At 43.1% G+C, this 21,625-nt stretch overlaps 1 protein-coding gene across 1 annotated transcript in view; it reads left to right on the plus strand.

Moving 5' to 3' along the window:
* Positions 1-21,625, plus strand: part of EEPD1 (endonuclease/exonuclease/phosphatase family domain containing 1) — a 69,737-nt gene that overhangs the window by 14,878 nt on the left and 33,234 nt on the right. Inside the window, exon 2 of the mRNA XM_010004362.1 lies at positions 19,842-19,893. Within this exon, the coding sequence (XP_010002664.1) occupies positions 19,842-19,893 (52 nt within the window). The remainder of the gene's footprint in view (positions 1-19,841; positions 19,894-21,625) is intronic.

Consider the following 21,625-nt stretch of genomic DNA (forward strand, 5'->3'; position numbering starts at 1 on the left):
AGAACTTCTCACAGCACACTCGACTGGGCTTCTGCTCTGCTGCCCCTTATGATATTAGTAGCTGCGGGTGTCTGGAGTGCTAAAGGAGTAGACTTGAGGAAAGGGAAGCTGAGGTAGAATTAAAGCTGTGGTCCGAGGGGCACAGAGGTCTGCTCGAGAATGCATCTTGATAGCTTGGTTTTTCTTCAGGGTGTCTCCTTCTAATGGAGTGAACCTGTAAACAGCTTTAACTATGAACACTAGCCAGCTTGGCTGGGATCCCTAAATTGATGGTATACAAATGTAGGAGCTCTTTTTGCAGGGTCAGGTCCCAACCTTCAAGTATTGTCTGTTCTCAGCATTCAAAAATCATGAAGATAGTATCTAAAAAAACCCAACCAGGATTAACTCAGAGCTACACTTACAAAGTTTTTAATCCATAATCTCATAACTTTTGCATTCATCCCTCAGAGCTGTGTGCTGTGGAAAAGGCTGTGCTCTGCCCCAGAGAAAGGAAAGCTAAAACAGGAGGTGGGTAGGATGCTTGACAGCCAGGCCCTACATTGCTATGCACGATCTGCTGTGAGCGTTGGGGCAAGTCCTGGTAGGACTTCAAGGACGCAGCAGCCAGAGACGCGTTGCTGCACTTCCTCCAGCTAACCCACATCCCTTTCGCCTCTCACATCCTGTAGACATGATGGGTGTTTCCCTTCTTGAAAGAGCCTTTCAGATCGTTATTGTGTTTTGGGATGGGGGTGGGGGAGAGAGGAAAACAAAACCTCAACAGCATGGCTCTGCTGGCTTAGGAAATCAGGTGATTGCCCTGCTATGTGAGAGGTTTCTTCAGCATGGAGCTGGCGGTGAGGTGCTTTGTGGCAATGTTGACTAGTCTGTGATAGCATTATTTTCCTGCTGGGGAGTGTGGGATTTGATCCCAACAAAGTGTTGGCTCACCACGTGGCTACCCAACTCCTTTTGCACGCTGGCTTTGCATCTGTGCAGGCACATGTCAGCCCCACTTACCCATCAGAAGAGGTTCTCTCCACAGATCTGGCTTTCTTGCTGTGTGTCAGGGCAATATGCATTTATTTGGGTGGTTTATGGCTGAGCAGAAATTCCACCATTGTTATCATGTCTGTGCATGGATAATGGCTTGTTACAGGGATTGGAGAACAAAAGGAGTTGTCTTTGACTGAAGTGGCAACTGGTACCCAATAACCTGGGTTTTGTTGCCTAGGCAGAAGACATGCAATTCACCATTCCTCCTGTGGGGTCTGTCAGACTGCAGTGGGTGGGAGTGTGGGAGGTTTTGTCATGACCCTCACTCTGCTTTTTGGGTCTATGAGAAGAGGGGACCCTGCCACTCAGCCCAGGACCCTCCCTTTGCAGTGAAGGGGGGCATCTCTGCTGAGAATCTGCTCCAGTGATTGCTCATCCTCTTTGTGCACTGCTCAATCTGTCCATCCTGACTATCAAACTGTGCTTCAGCTGTAACACTGTAGTTTTGTCTGTATTTTTCATGCTCTTCTCTGAAGAGGGGAAGGAAAATTTTTAATTCTCTTTTCTGCTCCTTTCTTCTACCCTACTTCTTGGGAAGCTGTCCTTAGCATTTTTCTGTGTGGTTGTGTCATGAGGTGTTACGTATTTTCTCATGTCTTCCCTGTGGTCTCCTAAAAGAGGAAGGGATGACCCCTCTTCTTGTTGGTAGCATTCTCTCCCCAAGTGTCCAGCATTACTCATCCTCCTGTGTGCCTATAGAGTCATTAACAGTTGTGAGCAGCACTATCCCAGGAAGGATTGCCCAGGTTCATGTATGTTTGGGAAGCTTACCTTCATTGTCTCCCTGAGTACCTTGAAGACTTGATGATTTTACAGTGTCACCCAGAGACCCATCATACTCCTCCACTCTATTAGGACTCCCTTTTTCTTTCCTCAAGCTCATTCTCTTGAGGATTATGCTGCTTCACAGTGACCTTATTGAGAGTGATGTGACAAATACTGTGCTCAGCCTCGGTGAAGTTCTGATGAATGCTGCTGTACCTGCTTTCTTTCCATCACCTGTGAGACGGCCAGTCTTTTCCTGAGTATTGGAGTTGGAGACATAGGGGAGAGGATGATCTTCTTGTTGTCCTGTTACATACATGCCATAGCAGTTATTTGAATAGTATTTGATTGCTCAAACTAGTGAAAGATTTGTGAGCATCCAAAGGGCCATAAGCAGGCCTCCTGTAGGACAAAGCTGCTGCCATGTTCTGGAAGCCCCAGATGTCTGGCTGGCACCAGGCTGGGAGAGCAGCCAGCCTGGCCAGGGGGACAGGTGCCTTTCTGAGATGCCACTTCGCGGACTCCTCTTCATCAGGAGAAGGTGTGGAGGCTTTCTTTCTCACTGGGTATCCTGGCCACTTGGATTGCAAACCAAAATCGGTCCTGATGGAGGAATGAATGTGGTGCTGTGTCTATAAGCTGCAGTACCCTTATGTCTGCTGCAAAGCTGGATAAAGCTGCTCCACTTCCCCAGGACGCATGGGGAGGGCCACTGGTTGTTGGCTCAGAAAGGGTAATGGGCTTGGAGGCAGAGGCCTTGAGTTTAATCATGGAGCAATAAACAAGAAAACAAATGAAATTACCTTTTTGATGTGTGCAGGCTTTGAAGAAATTCTAGAGTTATCCCCTTTTAGAAGTCAAATAAACTCTATTAACCTTACTTACACTGCTAGGACTTGCATAACGTCAGAAACTTTTTTTTCCTCTCTCACACTAGTACAGGGGCTGTGTGGTTAGTGCTATTTTTCTCTTTTCTCTATAAAGCTGAAAAGACGTGTTTTTTTGCCTAACTAAGGGAGATAAGGGAACTTCCTCTTATTAAATCCTGTGGCAGTGCAATCCTGACCACAGAATATCCGACTGAATTTAAGCAGGCGGAGGCATCTGCCTTTGGCAATTTTTAATTCTCTTTGCAAGAGAGAGAGTCAGTGTTTCTCTTCTTTAAACGTGAATCCTAGTAACCCCTAAGATGTCTGGCTGGATCCCTGCCTGCTCAGGGTCACTTCAGTTCGGGCAGTTGAGGCTGCCTGCAGCTCCTGGCAGGCTGCAGCCACGCACCAGCAAAGCACCTTACATCTCCGCCCTGCTCACGCTGCCTGGCGCAAATAAGAAGATGGTGAGAATCATGTGTTTAACAAAATCCCCTTTTCGTGGTGCTTTGAAAGGCTTTAAAAAGATTTGGGTTTTGTTTTGTTGTTTGTTTTTTTTATAAATCCCCAAAAAGCTCACAACCTTTTCAAATTAGAAGGATTTGGAGCTTTTCTTTCAAGTATACCTGTGTCCGCTCTGAAGGAAAACCTTTGGTGACAGCTGACACAGCAGAATCATGTTTATTGTTCCCTGTTATGCATCTCGTGAAGCAGGTATGACAAGTCCTCCTCCTTCCTTTAGATCTTAAACCTTATTTTAGAGCTTAGTGGATAGTAGCAGGCTAGTTAAATTCCTTAACAGACACAGCCCTCTGCAATTTAAATGATAATTTCTATAACTTTCTACAGTAACTGGTTACATATCTGTGTTTAATGAGAGCTGTGTAATGAAATTAATGCCCCTTTGGATCCGCTCAGCTTATGTGATTCCTTAGGTGCTGTACTTTTGGCTTGAATTTTTATTTATTTTTAAAAAATAATAAAATAGGATGCAATCTTTTAGGCCTAAGCTGGAGCTGTTCAGTGTTTGGGGATTTGATGTGCTTCGAGAAAGAGGCAGCTTAAAACTTCTGCTGAGAAGACAACCATAAGACTCCCATTGCTGCATTTTACTTCTAAACTAGCACGGGTCATCCACTAGGTTTTTCCCCTGCCTTCACCATCATAATTAATCTTCCACAAACTAGTATTTGTCAGTTGTAATCAGAATTATAGCTAGGAACTATCTGGCCAAATGAAAAAAAAAAAAAAAAAAAAAAAAAGAGAAAAAAGGAGGTGTGTGCTACAAAAATCAGGTGCAATGATAGCAAAGAGTGAATGATGAAGTAATGAATAATGCATTAATGTTTTCTTTAAATCTGAAGTAGGAGCCCTTCACACTATATAATTAGCTCATATAACAAGTATGGTTTCATGCATTGTAAAGTGTCAAATGAGGCATTAGAAAGTGAGATGGTCTAAGAGGAGAAGGCTATGATGTGGGACTGTAGCCACCATGGCTTTGTCCCATCCCCACCTCTGACATCATGTTGGATGGGTGTCACTGCTCTGCAGCTTCAGGCATATTCTCATCACCACTTAAGAAGCATGTGTTCCTGAGATCCCCCAGCTAGCTGCTTGTTACTCTTTCTCAGCACCCAGAGCTGATCCAGGTTAATCTGGGAGCTTCTTGTCTGCCAAGTAGATTGGCTTCACTTGAACAGCTGCTGAGCATGGCTTGCTGAATGGGAGCAGTGACTGCTCAAACTGCTTTATCTGCAGTTATAAGAGAAAGCTGCACTGTGCCCTGGCTGTACATAAGGCATCTGCAGGTCCACAGGATATGAGAAATGAAGACCCCCAACTTTAACATACACAGGCAGAGAGCTGCTGCATGGTGAGGACATACTGTGGTTAGAAGTCCACCATGTGCAGTCCTCTGTCGTCTGGTCAGTACTGCTGCCCATGGAGTGTGACAGAGCTCTGCCGGTGGCCATACCTGGAAGGTGGATGTGGACAGCATGGTTGTAGTGTTGGTGCTGGGAGCAGGGTGCCTGACTAATGTGTTTCATTGTGATGCTACTCTTCCTCATGATGTCAAGCCACTCTCTGCTGTTCCTTATCAAATTGGAGCACTTGGAGACTGACTACTGCACATTTATTATTATTATTATTTTAATTACTTTGACAAATGTAGTGGTTGTGTATGTCATAAAGAACTGGAAAGTCATGACTGATGCCCTTGAACTTGCAGGATTTGTTCTAAAAACAACATGTGGTCCAGGTTTCATGGCTGTTCTGCCCATTCTCCTGGCTGTTCAGGAGGCCTCACTTTGATAGCAGGCTTTCTGCTCTTCCACAGCACATCACTTTTCCTTGTGCCTGAGAAGAAACTGTGAGCTGCCTTGTTCCTGTGTACAGTACTCAGCTGCAGGAAAGCATTTACTAAGTGTCCCATTGCGCGTGGGAGTTTTCAGACATTGGCTGAAAGATGGATAATTTGCTTTTGTAATGGTGCCCATTATTGCTAGAGTCATAAGCTTCTGTGCATGTACGCAGACAACACTCTTGATCTGAAGCTTGTTATTCCCCATATAAGTATTCCACAATTTAAAACTTTCAGTGATATCTTTCATTATAGAAACTTCAGATTTCTCCTCTTCTGTAGAAGAAATAGGTCATTTTAGTGAGGCTCCTGAGCTTATTAGATTTGTTCTGATCTAAAAGTCATGAGATACTAGAAGAAAAAGGCTGCTGTGATAAGTGAATATGAAATAACTGTGCTGTTTTTTTAAGTACATGTTAGAACAAGTGAAAAACCTGCTGTACTTGCTTCAAGGGAATGTTTAACACAGCACATGAAGAAGGCCATGCCAGAAAATGCCACATGGTTTAGGAGCTCAACAGGAGCTCAAATAAAGGATTAGTTGCCCTCTGCCTCCCTCATTCCTGAGAGGTAACTGGCACGACTGTGGTTTTGTGATGGGTGAGATCCCTTCTGTAGTGTCTTTTGGTCAAATGTTTCACATCAGCATTTCATCTTCTTTGGAGAAGCAGCTTCAGTCTTGACAGCAGCTTGCAGCTGTGAAGCTTGGGAACACCACTTTGGTGTGCAGTGGTGCCATCCCATTATTTCAGATAAGAGCAGGGGGGGAAAACAGAGAAGCTGTTTGCCTTCTTTACTATGTGTCTCACTGCCTTCTCTGAAGAATCTGGCACAAGCTGTTGTTGGGCTGGGAGAAAGAAAGCATTACCTGATCTGTGTGTCTAGTCAGATAAACCTGCTCATATGTCAACAAAGACCATTGCAGTAGTATGTATTTGCTACACAGGGTAATTATCCTTTATGATGGGTAATAAGTTATTATGCTCTGTAAATTTATGTAATTTGGGGGAGTGTCTGTGTTGGCAGATGGTAGTCCTTCAATCCTGAAGATCCTGGACAAATTCAGCTAGGTCAACAGAAACTTTATGAAGTTTAAAAGGAAGCACATAGTCTAGCACTGCAGATAAAAATAAACCCTTGCTTTAGTATGAGTGAGCAATTGGCTGGTTCAGGATCTTCAGAAGAGACATTAGAAGAAGATTCCTCACTTACAAGTTGGTGCAGAACTGGCAGAGGTTATCTGGAGGCCATGAAGTCTTAGTATTTTGGAGTTTTTCAAAACTCAGCTGGGTGAAGCCACAGCAGACCTCATGATAGTCCCATGTTAAGGGGATTATTGCATCAGATGGTCTCTTTTGACCAATGTGTCTATGTTTGTGGTTCTGTAGTGCACCTGGAGCCAGACACCCAGGATTTGGTTGATGGAGGATTCTTCTCTTTACTGTGCCTAGTCTCTAGGAATTTTCTGGATGCAATAGAAAAAAGAGAATGGTAGCAGCCTATGGAAGTAGGTGGTAGTCTGCTCTGCTGTATTTTAGGTTGTATACTTTCGTTTTTGATTAGTCTGTCCCTTCTGCTTAGTATAGTTCTGCTGGAAAACTCTGCCAGCAGACCAAGCAGAGGCTGGTTCGAGGACAGCAGTTGGCTGGGACAGTGCCTAGTCAGCCAGTTTCTCTGACTTTGAGAACTGAGGAAGGATTACATTCTCTCCTGGATTAGAGTTGCAGTTATGTGATGCATCCCCTGGAGGTTTAAATCCAAACCTTTTCGTGTTACTCCGATACTCAGAGCAAAGGCTATATGAGGCTGTGGCTTTTGGCTAACCACAGGCTTAAGCTTTGTGTAGCCCCCATCACACTTCAAAGTCATTATTAAAGTAAAAAATAACTGGACTGATAGAAAGACCATCTGGTCTGCTATTTGCGTTGAAGTTATATAAATGATACTCCAAATGCCCCATAAGCTAAATTCCCTGTTCTAATGCAGTGTCATGCAATGTTTTGGATGAAACTGGTAGGATACTTTTGTAATTACCTTTTGGAAAGGAGACTTTTAACTTCTTACCCTTATGAGACAGGTGGTTTTCTTATCTTATTTGTGCTTTCTGTGGGCTCTTGCAGATGTGACCTGAGCACTGGCTGACTGTCATTTTCTGACTACAATATTTTTTGCATTTGTGGTGACCTAGGAGTCTTATTCTGTCATCCTCAATGCTGCTTCTGACAGTTCTCGGCTTCATGCAAGACAGAGGAGGAGTAGTGCCATCTTCTCTGGTATGCAAAACTCAGGTGTTTTGCCTTTGCTCTCTGTCCCTCTTGTTTTGACAGTTTTCCATTTCTTTACTTCAGATTTTTCAACATGCTATTGACCTCGGTTTTTGGAGGACGGATCTATGTTCATATTCTTTCAATGTCTGGGTACCAAATTATTCTGTCTTCTGTTGTATTTAGGTGGGCTAGCCAGGTGACAGTTTTGAGGAAGTCCCATCTACTGTGGCCTTTTCTTTGCCATGTGGTATAGACACCATAAGGAGAACAACTGATTGTTGGCAGTGGATCCTGCCACCATTTCTGTCTGTTGTGCAGTAGGTGACTGACACACTCAGCTCTGTTGAAGTGCAAATTTGACAGTTTTAGTCTAGGCCTGCGCTGGAAACTTGCCAGAGTAGTAATGCAGGAGTGTTATCTTGTGATACCTCCCTTAGTTTCCCCCTCATGGTGCCAAGGCCTCAGTCACCCTGGCAAAATCTTTTCTTCATCCTTTGATGTCTCCCCCTTGCTCTTGTAGGGCACTGCAGCACCAAGGTCTTGTCATCAGCTTCAAGAGCTCCAGTCTTTTAGCTATGCAGTGGCAAGTCTTTAGAAGGTATGGGCTGTCTGCTAATACAGTTTCTGCTTTATTCTCTACTTGTTTTAATGATGCACTTCACTTTATTCTTTCTGTCAAAATGTCTTTGAATTTGTAAGACAACCTAAGCTGCTCATGAGAGAGCCGTGGAGAAAAGCACACTCGACCAAAGCATTGTTCTTGATTTCTGTAGTGCTCCTTCCCCCTTGTTGCACTGCCTGTCCTCGACAAGTCCTTAGCATCTCTCTGAGCACCTCTTGTGTACATTCCCCTATTTTAATCTCTGGTGTTCAGCCTCCTCCACTGTTTAAACAATTCCTCTTTGGCATGAAGTCTTCTGCAGGAGATGCTCATAAGAAGCGTACAATTGCTGTGGCGCTCTGCCAGCCTCTTCGAAGTAGGAGCCAACTTCTTGAGGGTCAATCTCTTTGTTGAGAGCATACTATAAAAGACTTTGAAGTTCTGTATCCAGATCCAGCCAGGAAGCTTCAATACTCTTTGCATAATGCCAGTAAATTTTACTGGCACTCTGATGCTACCAGCTGATTGTGGTCCTCCTGCCACCAAACTGCAGCATTGCTTTTGGTCCTGTATTTAACAAAATGAACTGCCTTCTGCTGTCTTCTTTTTTGAGGTTTTTAATTGGGCAAACCCATTTCTCACAGAAGAGGATGTGCAGGTATGACAAGGTATTGCATTAGGTTTTTGACAGCAAATAAGTAGACAGGAGGAGCTTTCATGAAAGCTTGGTAACAAATGGTTCACATACCTAATGGAGAAAGGACATGCAAACTATTTCAAATTGCATGTTATTACTTCCCAAGTTCAAGTTCAGGCAGGGCCACAGAGGTAAATTCTTCAAGGAGATGCCCTATTAATTGCTTTGCATCTCGAGCTCCCATAATTTTACTGGTAGCTTTGTTCTTCAAGGCAGAATGACAGCACATTGGTGTCCCTTTTCCCAACCCTGCCTGTTGGATTTAATGAAGGACTACTCAGTTTTTCCATTGCTGCAGCAGAGCAGGGTTGGGTTGGAGAAGATGCCATTTCTGCAGCTAAGAAGCTCTACTCCAGCAGGGGATGATTCAGAAAATCCAGAAAAAGAGCCAAATGCCAGAGAACTCTTACACTATAATATAATGACTATATTTAGAAGCTCTAAGTCACCTTTCATTTTTATGAGCTTCTAAATTTTTGTTTTCAGTCTTGATCTCCTCCCTTGTTGGACAGATTTGAATAATTCAGTGCAAGTTAAATAACTTGCCTGTGTCCAGTTTTAGTGACTCACAAGAAATCAATGCTGCTGCAAACACAACACTCTGTGACCCTCTCTCCTCTTGCAGAACTGTAAGGAAACAAGCATGCTTTGAAGAACTAAAAAATAAAGGAAAGCTGGGGAGGGGCTTTTCATCAGAGAAGATAGTGATAGGACAAGGGGTAATGGTTTTAAATTGAGAGAGGGGAGATTTAGGTTAAATATTAGGAAGAAATTCTTCACTATGAGGGTGGTGAGGAACTGGAATGGGTTGCCCAGGGAGGTTGTTGATGCCCCATCCCTGGAGGTTTTTAAGGCCAGGTTGGACGAGGTTTTGTGCAACCTGATCTAGTGGTTGGGTTCCCTGCTCATGGCAGGGGGGTTGGAACTTGATGATCTTTAAGGCCCCTTCCAACCTTAATGATTCTGTGATTCTATGATTAAAAAAAACCCTAAAACTGTCACCGTTATACTGTGTATTTTCCCTAATTTCAAACCCACTGGATATAAAGTGAACCAGTTTGAAGAGAGACATTGTTACTCTTAGCTAAATACAGTAAGAAATGCAATATGGAAGAATAATAATACATTTTATCAACATACCAATGAAAGTAAAAGCCACTTCCCTACTTTTTTAATATGGGCAGCTGGTTTTGATTTGCTGTCTGTTAGAAGTGGGTTGAAACAGCTTGTTTGTTTTTTATGACTAAACATAATGGCCATCAGATTATTCCCACCGTGCTACCTTGCAATAGTCTTCTCTTCTGCTGCCTGAATTACCATGTAGTGAAAGCTTTGGCACGGGAGTAATCAGTGAAGGAGTAGGTGGAAGTGGTGACAGAGAACCTTTCTGGATTGCCACTCTGAGTTTTGAGTGATGTTGGAAGTTAAGCTGCATTGCCACTGCCTGTGCCCCTACCCCCTTGTAGATTTATGCAGACAAGATTGGTGTGTCTGATATAATTTAATAGAGGTCTTTGATTTGCTTGTTCTTTATTCATTAGGCTACTTCTCTGTAATCGTTATGTTACTGGCAGTCTCAGGCCTTCCATGGTTTTATCTCATGCATTTGGGAATTTGGGGGCTATTTTCAGCTGCCCAGTCTATTTTAAACTCTCTTTTAAAATAAAATTTAAAAAAAAATAATAAAAAAAGAATTAACGAATAATGAATTAGAACAGATTGGTTCTTTTAAACCATTTGTCTAATTAACCTTTGCTTCTCAGGAATCTGCTTTGGTTCTGCTCAATCAAGTGCACTATATTTCAGCTCTTAATAACCAGAATTTCTGATTATTTTTAATTAATTTCTATTAATCTTAGGACCTTAGAAGTCTTCCATGATGCTTACTTTTCTAACAGCTGCCAGTCTCTTGGCATTACATCAGTTTGCTGAGGGGGATTTGGAGAAGGATAGGAAAGAAGAACAAGGGGACAGCAAAAGAAAAGGCCACAGTATAGCCTATCACTTAGCAAAGTGTTTCTAGAAAGTGTGGTTAGCTCTGGGCTCATGTCTTCAGTATCCTGCACCCCAAATTAAGATAGGGTAGCAAATCTCTATGGATGTAATGATGAATTAAAGGGAAGTACGTATATGTGTGCTGTGTGCATCCACAAGGATGCTCTTTCTGAACCTTCCTCTGGTTAACAGTTTGAGGGAGTCTTCAGAAAAGGGGACTTTATAGAAGTGGAAATGAGTGGACAGTGTCCAGTCTCCTTCCCTCTTACATGGAAAAAAAATAAAGAATTAGGCCTGAGGCATGATCCTTTACATGGACAAGGAGGTAAATAGGACGCTTCCCTGGTGTTCTTAAACCTCTCTATGATGGAAACCTCCAGAATTTGCAGAATTGTCCTGTTAAGCATCAGTGCTTCACAACTCAGGAGGCACCTTTTCTGGGCAGATGAACAAGAAAAGAATGATCTTTCTTCAGTGTTGCAGGGAGTCTGGAAGTTCTGAGCTGCTCCCCTCTTAACTTCATTGTGCATGACCTGCTCTGCTTACTGACGTAGGAAATGCCCATATGCACAGCAACATGGATTTCATCCCTTTGGAAAGAGCTTGGAATGGGTGTTCCCTAAAAGGAGGTCAAGAAGGCTTCCAGGTCTTGTTATATGTGGGCATTCACATGCTTTCCACTGCTGGTTGGGGTTTGGGTCGTTTTGTGAGCCTGTCTTGCTCCCTTCCAGAGCATTAGGAAGAAGTTTGCTGGTCTTGCAACCTCCCTTTTTTAAAATTTATTTTTGCACTCATGCCTTGGGAATACTCACAGCTCAGGGTTTATGAATCATCGTTCTGTTCCTGCTATGATATAGCTGTGCTGTAACCACAGCATCAGCTAAGCATAAATCTGACCCTCCATGCCAAGTTCGAAGGTTCTGCAAAGTGATGGCTTTGCTGCAGGTGTAGGAAAGAGAACAGCAAGGAGAGAGCTGTGTGCAAGAGAGAATTGAGAGAGCATCCCTGGATGCAGGGAAACGCTGAGATGGAAGAAGAAAGGAGTGAACTATTTCAGTTGCCTGCTGTCTGTTAGCTTGGGTAATGCTGCTGTTTCCCACCAACACTCAGTAACCATCCATAATTCATGTTTTTTCTCTTTTAGTTCCATTATAGTTTCCTTTCTCCCCATGACAAAGACCCCAGTCACTCATCTAATGTAAGAGGAACCACAAATGCAAATATCAGGGGAACAGTGTTGGTCTGGCCTGCACTACACCACCAATTTGCTTGATGGATTTTAACTTCTCTTCTCCTTCCATTTAATCCTAGTTCCTTTCCCAGCTGTGGAATCTTCATCTGCTTTTTGGTTTCAAACCATTCCGCAGACAAATTGATGATGGCCTGACATCAAAGAACAGCTGTTTTCATCTGAACTAGGAAACTGCAAAAAAGTAGCCCAAAATCAATTGACATACCTATATATTGGTTTATAAATATATAAATATGTTTACATATAAAATTTGCAATAGTTATTTAATATATAAGTATACCTAATGTATTTATATAAATACATCCTATGTTGTAATATAGATTATATAAAGTAAATATATATATTGTAAAAAAAAAAAAGGAAACGCAGGTCCTTGGTTTTACCCTCAATTCTACTTACTGTAGATACATTTTTCCTGAGAATCTTCCCAATCATTTTGTAGTGTCATTAGCTGGCAGCTAGTCTCAAGGCAATATGGCATGGTGTTCCCATCCAAACCCCTCAGTTCACTTCATAAGCTCTCTGGTGGCTTCCAGCAGCCGTTAAGACGTGGCAGCGGACACAGTTTTTCCTTCCATTTAAGGAGTGATTGAGGAGACACAGATGCTTTTAGTGGAAAAGGAGAAACTGATTTTATTTCCTTGTCAGACTTCATAGGGGTGGACGGAGGAGGTTTATGAGGCTAGAAGTCATTAAGCAGGCTTTTTTTTTCTTCTGTCTGCTTTTGTTTTTACTGGGGTTTGAGTGAACAGGGTCCTCAGGGGAAAGACAACTTTGTAAATGGGATTTGCCAGCAAAAATGAAACCGTTTTTCATGGCCTGCACAAAAATGCCCAACACGAACATTCTCATCCCCTCCTGGGGATCTTCTCCTGGCTTCAGCAGCAGGATGTATGTTTTTCTGTATGTGTCACTTTTTGGCTGTTATCTTTCCCTGCCCTCCATGTATTTCCTGGAGCTGTGCATGCTTGCTGCCTAAGCTTCTGCCTGTGCTTAAAACAATTAGAAAACAGTTAATCACAGCCCTTAACATCAGGCAGTTGACAGCTGGCTGGAGCAGGGATGAGCCACAGCCCTCACAGCCAACAGTGTTCCCGCAACGGCTGCTTCCCCAGCCTGGAAGCTTCGATACCATCATCCTTATTGTTACTCACCCTGTCATCTGGCAAATGCCAAAGGGAAAACTGGGGGTGGGATGTGAATGGTGATGAAATGGAATGTGCCCTTTTCAGCAGGAGAGCGAGAGGTCAGGCACAGGGGGGCAGCAGGAGAGAGCGGGCAGCTGATGGGGAGCAGCTCCCTCCCAGGTACTGGGGACCAGTAGCACAGCTGAGATGTAATTATTTATTTATTTATTTTTATTTTATTTTCCAACTCTTATGTTTCATGCCCATCTTGTAAAATAGAACCGATTTATGAGTGAGGTCAGTTTTTATAGACTTGCGAATACAATTTTAGCATACAAATTTGATAACCCAAGGGCTTCTGACCTCTCCTTTTGTGTTAATCAACCCCAACGTGAGTTGAAGGCACTTCTATCATGTGCATCCGTGCTCTACTCTTGGACATGTAGGTTATCCATAAAACTTCACCATGAGTCATTACATGGTTATGGAATCTTATCTCAAGAAGAAAGGGGGACTCTTTATGAACTAAAAGGGAGTGAGGAGGGAATGATTTGATGATGCTCAGAAAAATGGTTTGGGGTTGAATGAGTTTTGCACGGGCTATTTATAATAGTGTCCATAAGTCTAGTGGACGTGTGATTTGGTACAGCTGTATGCTGAAAAAAGAGCCAGAAAACTAAGAGGAGTCAAATGGCATTTGTTCATGTTGTTAACTTTAGTTGGGCTTATGCACTGACTAATAGAAAGCTTGAGGGTTTTTGGAAGAATCAAGGCCCCAAGGAAAAATGTATATGCTTGCAAAGCAAATTGAGACCAATACTGAGTTAGGGTTGCTGCTGGGTGACCAAACCCAGGTTGGTGATGGTGGATTGTGAGTCATGTGCTGCACTGACCCATAGGTAGGAGACAGGCAGTTCGGATTGACTGGGGAGCTTTGCTCTTCCAAGCTGAGGAGGAGCGCTGGCTGCTGGAAGGAAAAGCAAAGTGGTAGCAAATGCAGGTGTGCTGGCATGCCTGGGGACTCCCACTCAGAGAGCTGGGACTCTGGAGAGGAGAAGGCTGGGGAGAGACCTTGCTAATGCATATAAGTATCTAAAGGGTGGATGCAAGGATGATGGAGCCAAACTCTTTTCTGCAGTTCCCAGTGACAGGATGAGGGGCAATGGGCACAAGCTGGAACATAAGAAGTTCCATTTAAATATGAGGAAAAACTTGTTTATTATGAGGGTGACAAAGCATTGGAACAGGCTGCCCAGGGGGATAGTGGAGTCCCCTTCTCTAAAGACATTTAAAACCTGCCTGGATGCAGTCCTGTGTAATGTGATCTAGGTGGTACCGCTTTAGTGGTGTGGTTGGACTAGATGATCTCTAGTCCCTTCCAACTCTGACAATTCTGTGATTCTATGCCAAGAGATGAGGGCAGGTGCCAGCAGTGCCAGCTTCCAGCCAGGATCTTGCTGCTCTATCCTTGCAGCTGCCATGCATCACAGCACCTGCCCCCTTCTGCAGGACACCACCATGAGGTGAGGTCAAGCATTTGCTTGAACACTTTACCAGCATTCTCATCTCCAAACTTAACACTTCACAATTTCCTTCTCTTTCCCTTTTTCTGTAGATTACCAGGTTCTGCATTGAATGGGAACCTCAGCTCCACTCCAGGGTCTGCTCAGCAGATGCAGTTTGCTGTGCTTGCTGATGCAGGGCTCTGTTCTGGAGACCTGCTCCCTTGATAGTGGCAGCCAAGTGACATGTGTGCATAGTGGCTGCAAGTGCTGTTCAAGGACAGTCCAGAAAATGGCTGTAATCCTGAATCCTCTCTACCTCTATCCTAGAGCATCCTTCAAGACAGTTTTGGGGGAAGCATCATCTCTTCCTCGGGTAAAGATCTCGGGTGCATTCTGCGTGGATGGATCTTGGAACTGCCTGTCCCAGCAGATCCACAGATCTGTCTGTCCCATCTACAGATCTATAGGTTTGCTGGTTTGCAGGCAGGTAACCCTGAAGTGGTTCTGAGAAAGGCCCTGATATCCCCTATTGCAAGAGCAGATGGGACTTTCTGGGCAGCACGAATTCAAGCTGGAAAGTGAAGTACAGTGCAAATAAAATACGATTGTGGTTCTTGGTGAATAGGAACACACCAACTAGCGAGGCATCTCTTGGCAAGTTTACAGTCTTGGAAAAGGTTGCTAAAAAGGCTTACGTTGTTCCTGGGCATGTGGGATTAGAGAGAGAGGAACCCAATGCCACGTGGTTTTAAGTAAGAGGACTTTGAGGAAAAGATTGCAACTCTGCCCTGAGGAGCAGAAATGTGCTGTAGCTATAGGTGTTTGCTCAGCATCCTGACTCATCTTCTGGAAACCAAAAGGAATTCCCTTAGAGGAGAATGCTGTGCATCACCCACAGCCAAAAAAAGAGGGAGTAATGTGTTTCCTTGACAGCTCATCATGTTTGCATATTTTTACTGCTGGAGGAGAGTCCTTCATCCTCATCACTACATATTTTCAAGTATTTTGAGTGTGCCTGGGGTGCCAGGTTATTAATTTCAATAGCTTTGTTTAAATAGATCATGTAAGTAATTGACTCAGTAAGAATTTTTAATAGGGTTTCAGAGACAAGCAGGACTGTTTTCTTCAAGTCAGTATAGTTACTCACAGCACAGTTTCTTACCAGTGTACTTCAAAGCTGGTAAATTAGAGCAGGTCCTTCAATAACTGAAAGGTTTCTTCAGGAAATGGGTTTTTCTACAACTTTATTAATGAACTAACATTCACACACTGCAGCTGTGGATGAAAAAGAAATTAGAACATGGTATATAAGGAGAGTACATAAATGTTGTATTATAGACAGCAAAGCCTGGGGCTTCAGCATTGGCTTCTGGTAACCCCCTGCTTTTCTGCTTCATTAGAGATATTTTTAGCCATCTTTCTCTTAGTTACTGACCCCCTATATTCCCATTTACCTGGAAATCCTTAGTGAACACATAACCTGCAAACAGCACACATAGGTAGGAGCTGCTTTCAGTATTTGTAGGATTGCTGACATAGTGCTTAAATAAACAGTCTGTTTGTTTTTTTAATTATTATTATTTTTGTCTTCAAAGCATCAGACCTCACAAAGCAGCAGCCCTGAAAGAGGGTACATTCCCAAGCTGACACTGCATAAAGTAACACATAAAAATATTGCTTGGAATTGCTGGAAGAAATAGCAGTAAATAACTAGCTATCAACAGCAATTTTCCAGTTAGTAGCCTGTAATCCAGTGGGTAGAGAAAGCATCCATGGTGGTGCTTCACAGAAATAAGCATCTTGCAGGCTGATATTTACATTTGCTGATTCCTTTTGGCCCAGAAAAAATGTTTGGTGTCACCTGGGGAGAAAAAAGTAAAGTACTGGGCAAACATCCACCTCTGTAAACTTATAACAGTGAGAGAAGTAATTTTCTCACCAAGATTCAAACTAATGTTGCAAATCATATAACAACATTGAATTCAGATTTGCTTCTGGCCTTAACTATGCAATCTCTCTGCAGGTCATAGATATTTTGTATGGTTTCCTCACCTCTAAACAAGAGTTCAACATCCCTGTGAATATGAGATAAAGTAAAAAGATCCCTGCTTTCTGTCTTATTACTTGCTTCTGTATAACTTGGTATACTTTTTTTTTTTTTTTTTAAATAAAAGCATACCAGTTGAAGGAGTTCTTGCAGGCTTTTACTAGTATAAGTGGGAAGGAGTGTAGGTTTGTTGAATAAGATTATGATCTCTAATGAAAATAGAACTTACATTCGGACAGTCTGCATCTTTCTTATGCAGCTATTGAGTGTCAGCTAATCCACAATCGACGTTATAGAAATAAGTCTGTCAGCTGATATGAGCATCGACAGCCTTCATTGATAAATTGTGGCTTTTGATGATTAAGTCTCTCACTTTAAATGGAAAAAGACAACAAGTAATTTGCATAACAAAACCCACATTGTTGTGCAGTTTGAAGTAAGAAATGGCAAAATGTTAGATGTTCTATGTACACATGGACTTGAAGCAGTCTTTGCAGAACCCCAGTTGGCTCTAAGCATCCTGGATGCCTCCACATGCATGTTAGGCTACCTTTCTCTTCTCCATTCTTTGTTCTCCAAAGTATCCTGCAACAGAGGCAAGTCATCCAAAACTAAGAGGGGAAACATGCATTCAGAAACAGGCCATGGCTGGAAGACTTCATTCTCTAAGGTCCATCAGCCTAGGCTCCTTCTGAAGTTCAGGTTTGCACACAACAGGGCACATCCATTTAGAAGCACAGCATTCTTTGCTTGGTGCCCCCTCCTGTTTTAATTTTGCTTACTTAATTACTTTGCTTACTAATTAAAAGCAAAATGTTAAAGAATACCTTGCGTTGGCTTTATACTTTCTCTAAGTACCTTCCAGTTCAGCTGAATGCTTGTGAGCAGCCTAGTGTTCACCAAACATGACCAGAAAACCATGTGCACTCTTCTACTGTAGTGGTTGGGCTTTAATGGAATAACTTTTTCTTGTCTCTGATTATCCTGTTGTTTTCTGAACCATCTCCACCCTCTCTGTCTTAGTAGTAATAACCTCTACAGACTGCATGATCTGAGGCTATTTTATAATTCATTGGATAAAGGACTTTTTATGATGCTTTGAAGCTATCTGAAAGCCAGATGTACATTAAAGTGAAAGCATAATTGAGTTTAGGGATTAGACTGCAAATACTTGTAGTGGAAAGCATCACACCACAGTAGAAGGGCAGGGCTAAAGCTGTAGCTTGCCAGCTGCTGTTACAGGATGGACATACCTGATTAATGTGCAGCATATAAGTGGCCATTCAAGAATTAGACAACACTGCTCTGAGGTTTTGAAAGGCTAATAAAACTTCACGTAGTATGTGGCAAACTATATCCTTTGGCAGACTTCTGTGTCAACTGTTAGCCCAGTTTTGAATACGAGCTTTTAACTATATTGGCTCTTTGTTTTGTCTCTCTCAAGTCGTGAGAGTAATTTAGACCAATGTGTGTGCATCATTTTATTCTTCCACTGCCATGCAGATGATTTTGTATCTCTGGGCAAAGAAAGTTATCCTCTGGAGTCCAAGGTTAATATATTAAAGTGACTGGTTTTAAAACTGGGTAAGGAAAGTGAACAGTCAGCTACTGTGCTCCATGGGCAAAAGGCCTGCCAGCTTTCTACTTGCCTGACTTGGGGCAGCAGAGCATAGCAGCAGCTTCTGCCCTTGTGGGAGGACACAGGGGATGATGCCAGCATAGGTGGGTTGGACTGCTGTGGGGAAGCAAGGTCCCTCTTTTCATGGATCAAATAGTGAATCTAAATATTAGTTTTGATTAGGTATCAAAACCATAGAATGCTGAAATTCAGTGGGCTGAATGACAGCCATGCTGACCTGAAGCAGACACACAGCTGTGTAAGTGGACATGTTGGTCATCCCTTGTTCTCTTTGGCCAAAGCAACTGCTGTGGACCATTGGTGGCAAGTGCCCAGAGATGGGAAGCACAGGTATGGTGCTTCTCCACCCCTTCAGGGAAGGGTCCCTTCTGCACATTTTTAACCTACTCTGGTAAGCAGACTTACCTAGTCTGGGATGCTCCCTCTGTGGAAAAAACAGCGTTGTTTTGTATTTCCTAGAAAAGACTGAAGGGGTGAGTTTGGCACTGAACAGATTTTTAAAATCTGCAAAGACTGAGGAAAGATGGATGAACAACACTAGGTCCTCCTCCTGGTGTGCTTTTGATTTTAGTTACGTGCAATTTGTAATAGTGTAGACATCCTTAGAGTTTCATCTGTGTTTAGAGTTGCAGAAGTTGGAAGAGACTTGTGGAGGTCATCTGGTCCAACCCCCATGCTCAGGCAGGGCCACCTAGAGCTAACTACCCAGGACCATGTCCAGATGGCTTTTGAGTATCTCCAAGGATGGAAACTCCACAACCTCTCTGGTCAACCTGTGCCAGTGTTCAGTCACCCTCACAGTAAAAAACAGTGTTTTCTTGTGTTTTGAGGGAACCTCCTGTATTTCAGTGTGTTCCTGTTGCCCCTGGTCTTGCCACTGGGCACCACTAAAAAGATTCCCCCGAGCATTCTATTCTCCAGTCCCAGCTCTCTCAGCCTTTCCTCATATGTGAGGTGTTCCTGTGCCTTAATCATCTTGGTGGCCCTTCACTCCAATCTCTCCAGTATGTTCATCTCTCTGTTGTCCTGGGGAGCCCAGAAATGACCACAGTATTCTAAGTGTGGTCTCACCAGTGCTGTGTAGAAGGGAAGGACCACCCCCTTTGACCTGCTAACAATGCTTTGCCAATACTTTCCTGGTTCCTTCTTGATCTATGAGCCCTGCAGCTTAGTGGAGATGCCACAAGATCTTTTTCTCAAGTTCCTCAGCATGGAAAGGATTGGGTTTTTGTGTTATGTGGGGACATGTACAAATAACAGAAGTTGAAGGAGAATAAAGATAATTGTTTAGTGTCTCTTCATCCTATTTCCAAACAGTCATGCATGTTTCCCTCCTATCTTCCCAAAATTTCTTGAGCTGGGTTGTCTTAGTTATTGTACCTTAGATATAATACTGTAAATCCCTGGGAATGTTGTGGGACTCATAGAAACCTGTTGATACTGAAGAACAAAGCCGACTTAAACAGATACAAATGTTTAGAGTCATTCACTGAGTCTGTTGTTCAAAAGATCATTCAGTGTTAATTTAGGATATTAAAAATGCAATGACAAATGCAGTTTGTCTGTAAGGTGAATTCAGATATGCTTCAGTCTGCTGTTGTTTGTGTTTCTGTAATGCTTCTAATGAAGTGATTAATTCTCTTTTTCTCTGTTGTTTTTTTTTTTTTCTTACAGTATCAAGCTTTTGGCTGTGCAGGAGCTGGTTGATAGAGAAGCACTGGAAAAGGTATTTAAAAATACATCTAATACAAGTATCATGATACATTTAAGCTCTTAAAGCCCTCTGTGTTAGTAGAGCTTCCTAACTTTATGGAAAATCGTGCAGCATAAACCAGGAAATCTTTCTATCTACGTAGTACATGAAACCAGAGAGGCAATCATGCTTTGGTGTTTTCTGATTTTACAATGGGCTTGGGGTAAACCGTGCCTCTAGTCTGTCCATATTAGCTTTCCTGAAATAATTTCCTTGCTAGCAGCTAGAATAATTAGATTATTTGAGCTGACAGTGATGAATATTCAAGAAGAAAGAGCTCTTTTGAGCATCCAGCTCAGGAGAATGGCAGGAGGTCCCTTGGAAGAAATGCAGTTTAATTTAGGGATGAAAGGGTCAAAGCAGCTGGTTACTCAACATCAGCCCTGATAACACGGACGAGTAGATGGTGCATGTTAGACTGAGCTTTTCTCAAGTCTGCCTTCCAGGGAGCTGAGAGATGTTCCATCCATCAGCCATCCCAGGGATGGTGGGGTTTGCAAACAGCCTGTGCTCAGCTGTAGGGATGCAGAGAGGAGGAGCTGTGTGGAGCTGATGTTTCCAAGCAATGTGGTCCTGTTCACTCCCCTGGTCCTGCAGGTAAGACCCCAGCAGTTTAGCCAAGGTATCAGTGCCTCAACAGCCTGAGATCCCTCTTGTGGGGCCACAGCAAAACCAGCAGCCCCTAAAGGCTGAAGTATTTGTAACTAATAGCACCTGGTGTTTCTCCTTAGTCAAGGCTATGGCAAACACAGCAGTACTCTACAAATTATTTCCTTCTGCATGAAGAACGAGATGCCATATTTATTATGATTTTACTGGCCTGGAGGGTAGGACTCAACTCCCAATGCCCATGCTATGAGTGGTGGGTTCTCTTTGTGTCCTTCACCAGCTCCTTAGTCTAGAGGAAAGAGGAGGCATCTGGGAGGCAGCATGGAAATAGAAGAGACTTGGTAGGATTCAAAGAAAACAACCACATTCAGAACCTGCTGCCTTATGGCAGGCATCGAGCTGGTGCTGGCCTAAGCAGCCCCTCTGTGGCTATTGGTGACCTGGCAAAGCTCAGGAAGGAAGGAGGAGACCTTCTCCTGCTTCGAATGTATCTTGTCTCTATGAAGGATAAGGTCCTGCAGTACTGGGTTAAGGCTGCATCTGCTGGGTGCTCCAGAAATACTGGAGCCAGCGGATGTTTCACCCTTGTGCTTTGCCACTGAGTGGAGATGCATTTCACAGAGTTCCTGTGTACAACCCAGTTGATTCAAGAGGAGCATCTCTTCATTGGCTTTGGTGAACTCTGATTTTGACTCAAAAAGGTGGATTTTCTTAAAAGGTAGGAACAGAGGACTAGGAAGGTGATACTGTAGGTTTTTTGCGTGCAAAAAAGATGATGTTATCAACCACTAATCACACTAAACAGGTTAATATTCACAAACTGTTGTCATTTGCAGTAGTCAGCTTCTCTGGCACCTCACACCCTGTACACTTCTCACCTTTCTGTTGGGCTTGCACCTCTCTTTGGCCCAGGGCCTCCTAAAACATGGCTTGACAAGGGCTTGTGACCTCAGCCTGGTGGGAATGGCTGTTGGAGGCATTGTCTGGAGCTCTGCAGGAAGCTCTTCAAAAAGGCTCAGGCTGAGAAAAATGATCTTTCTAAACTGAGCTCTATGAATATTTGGTATCTGCTTTCATACAATGCCAAGCTTAAAGA

This window comes from Chaetura pelagica, unplaced genomic scaffold (genome assembly GCF_000747805.2).
Source record: "Chaetura pelagica isolate M959 unplaced genomic scaffold, ChaPel_1.0 scaffold319, whole genome shotgun sequence".
Taxonomy (NCBI): Eukaryota; Metazoa; Chordata; class Aves; order Apodiformes; family Apodidae; genus Chaetura; species Chaetura pelagica.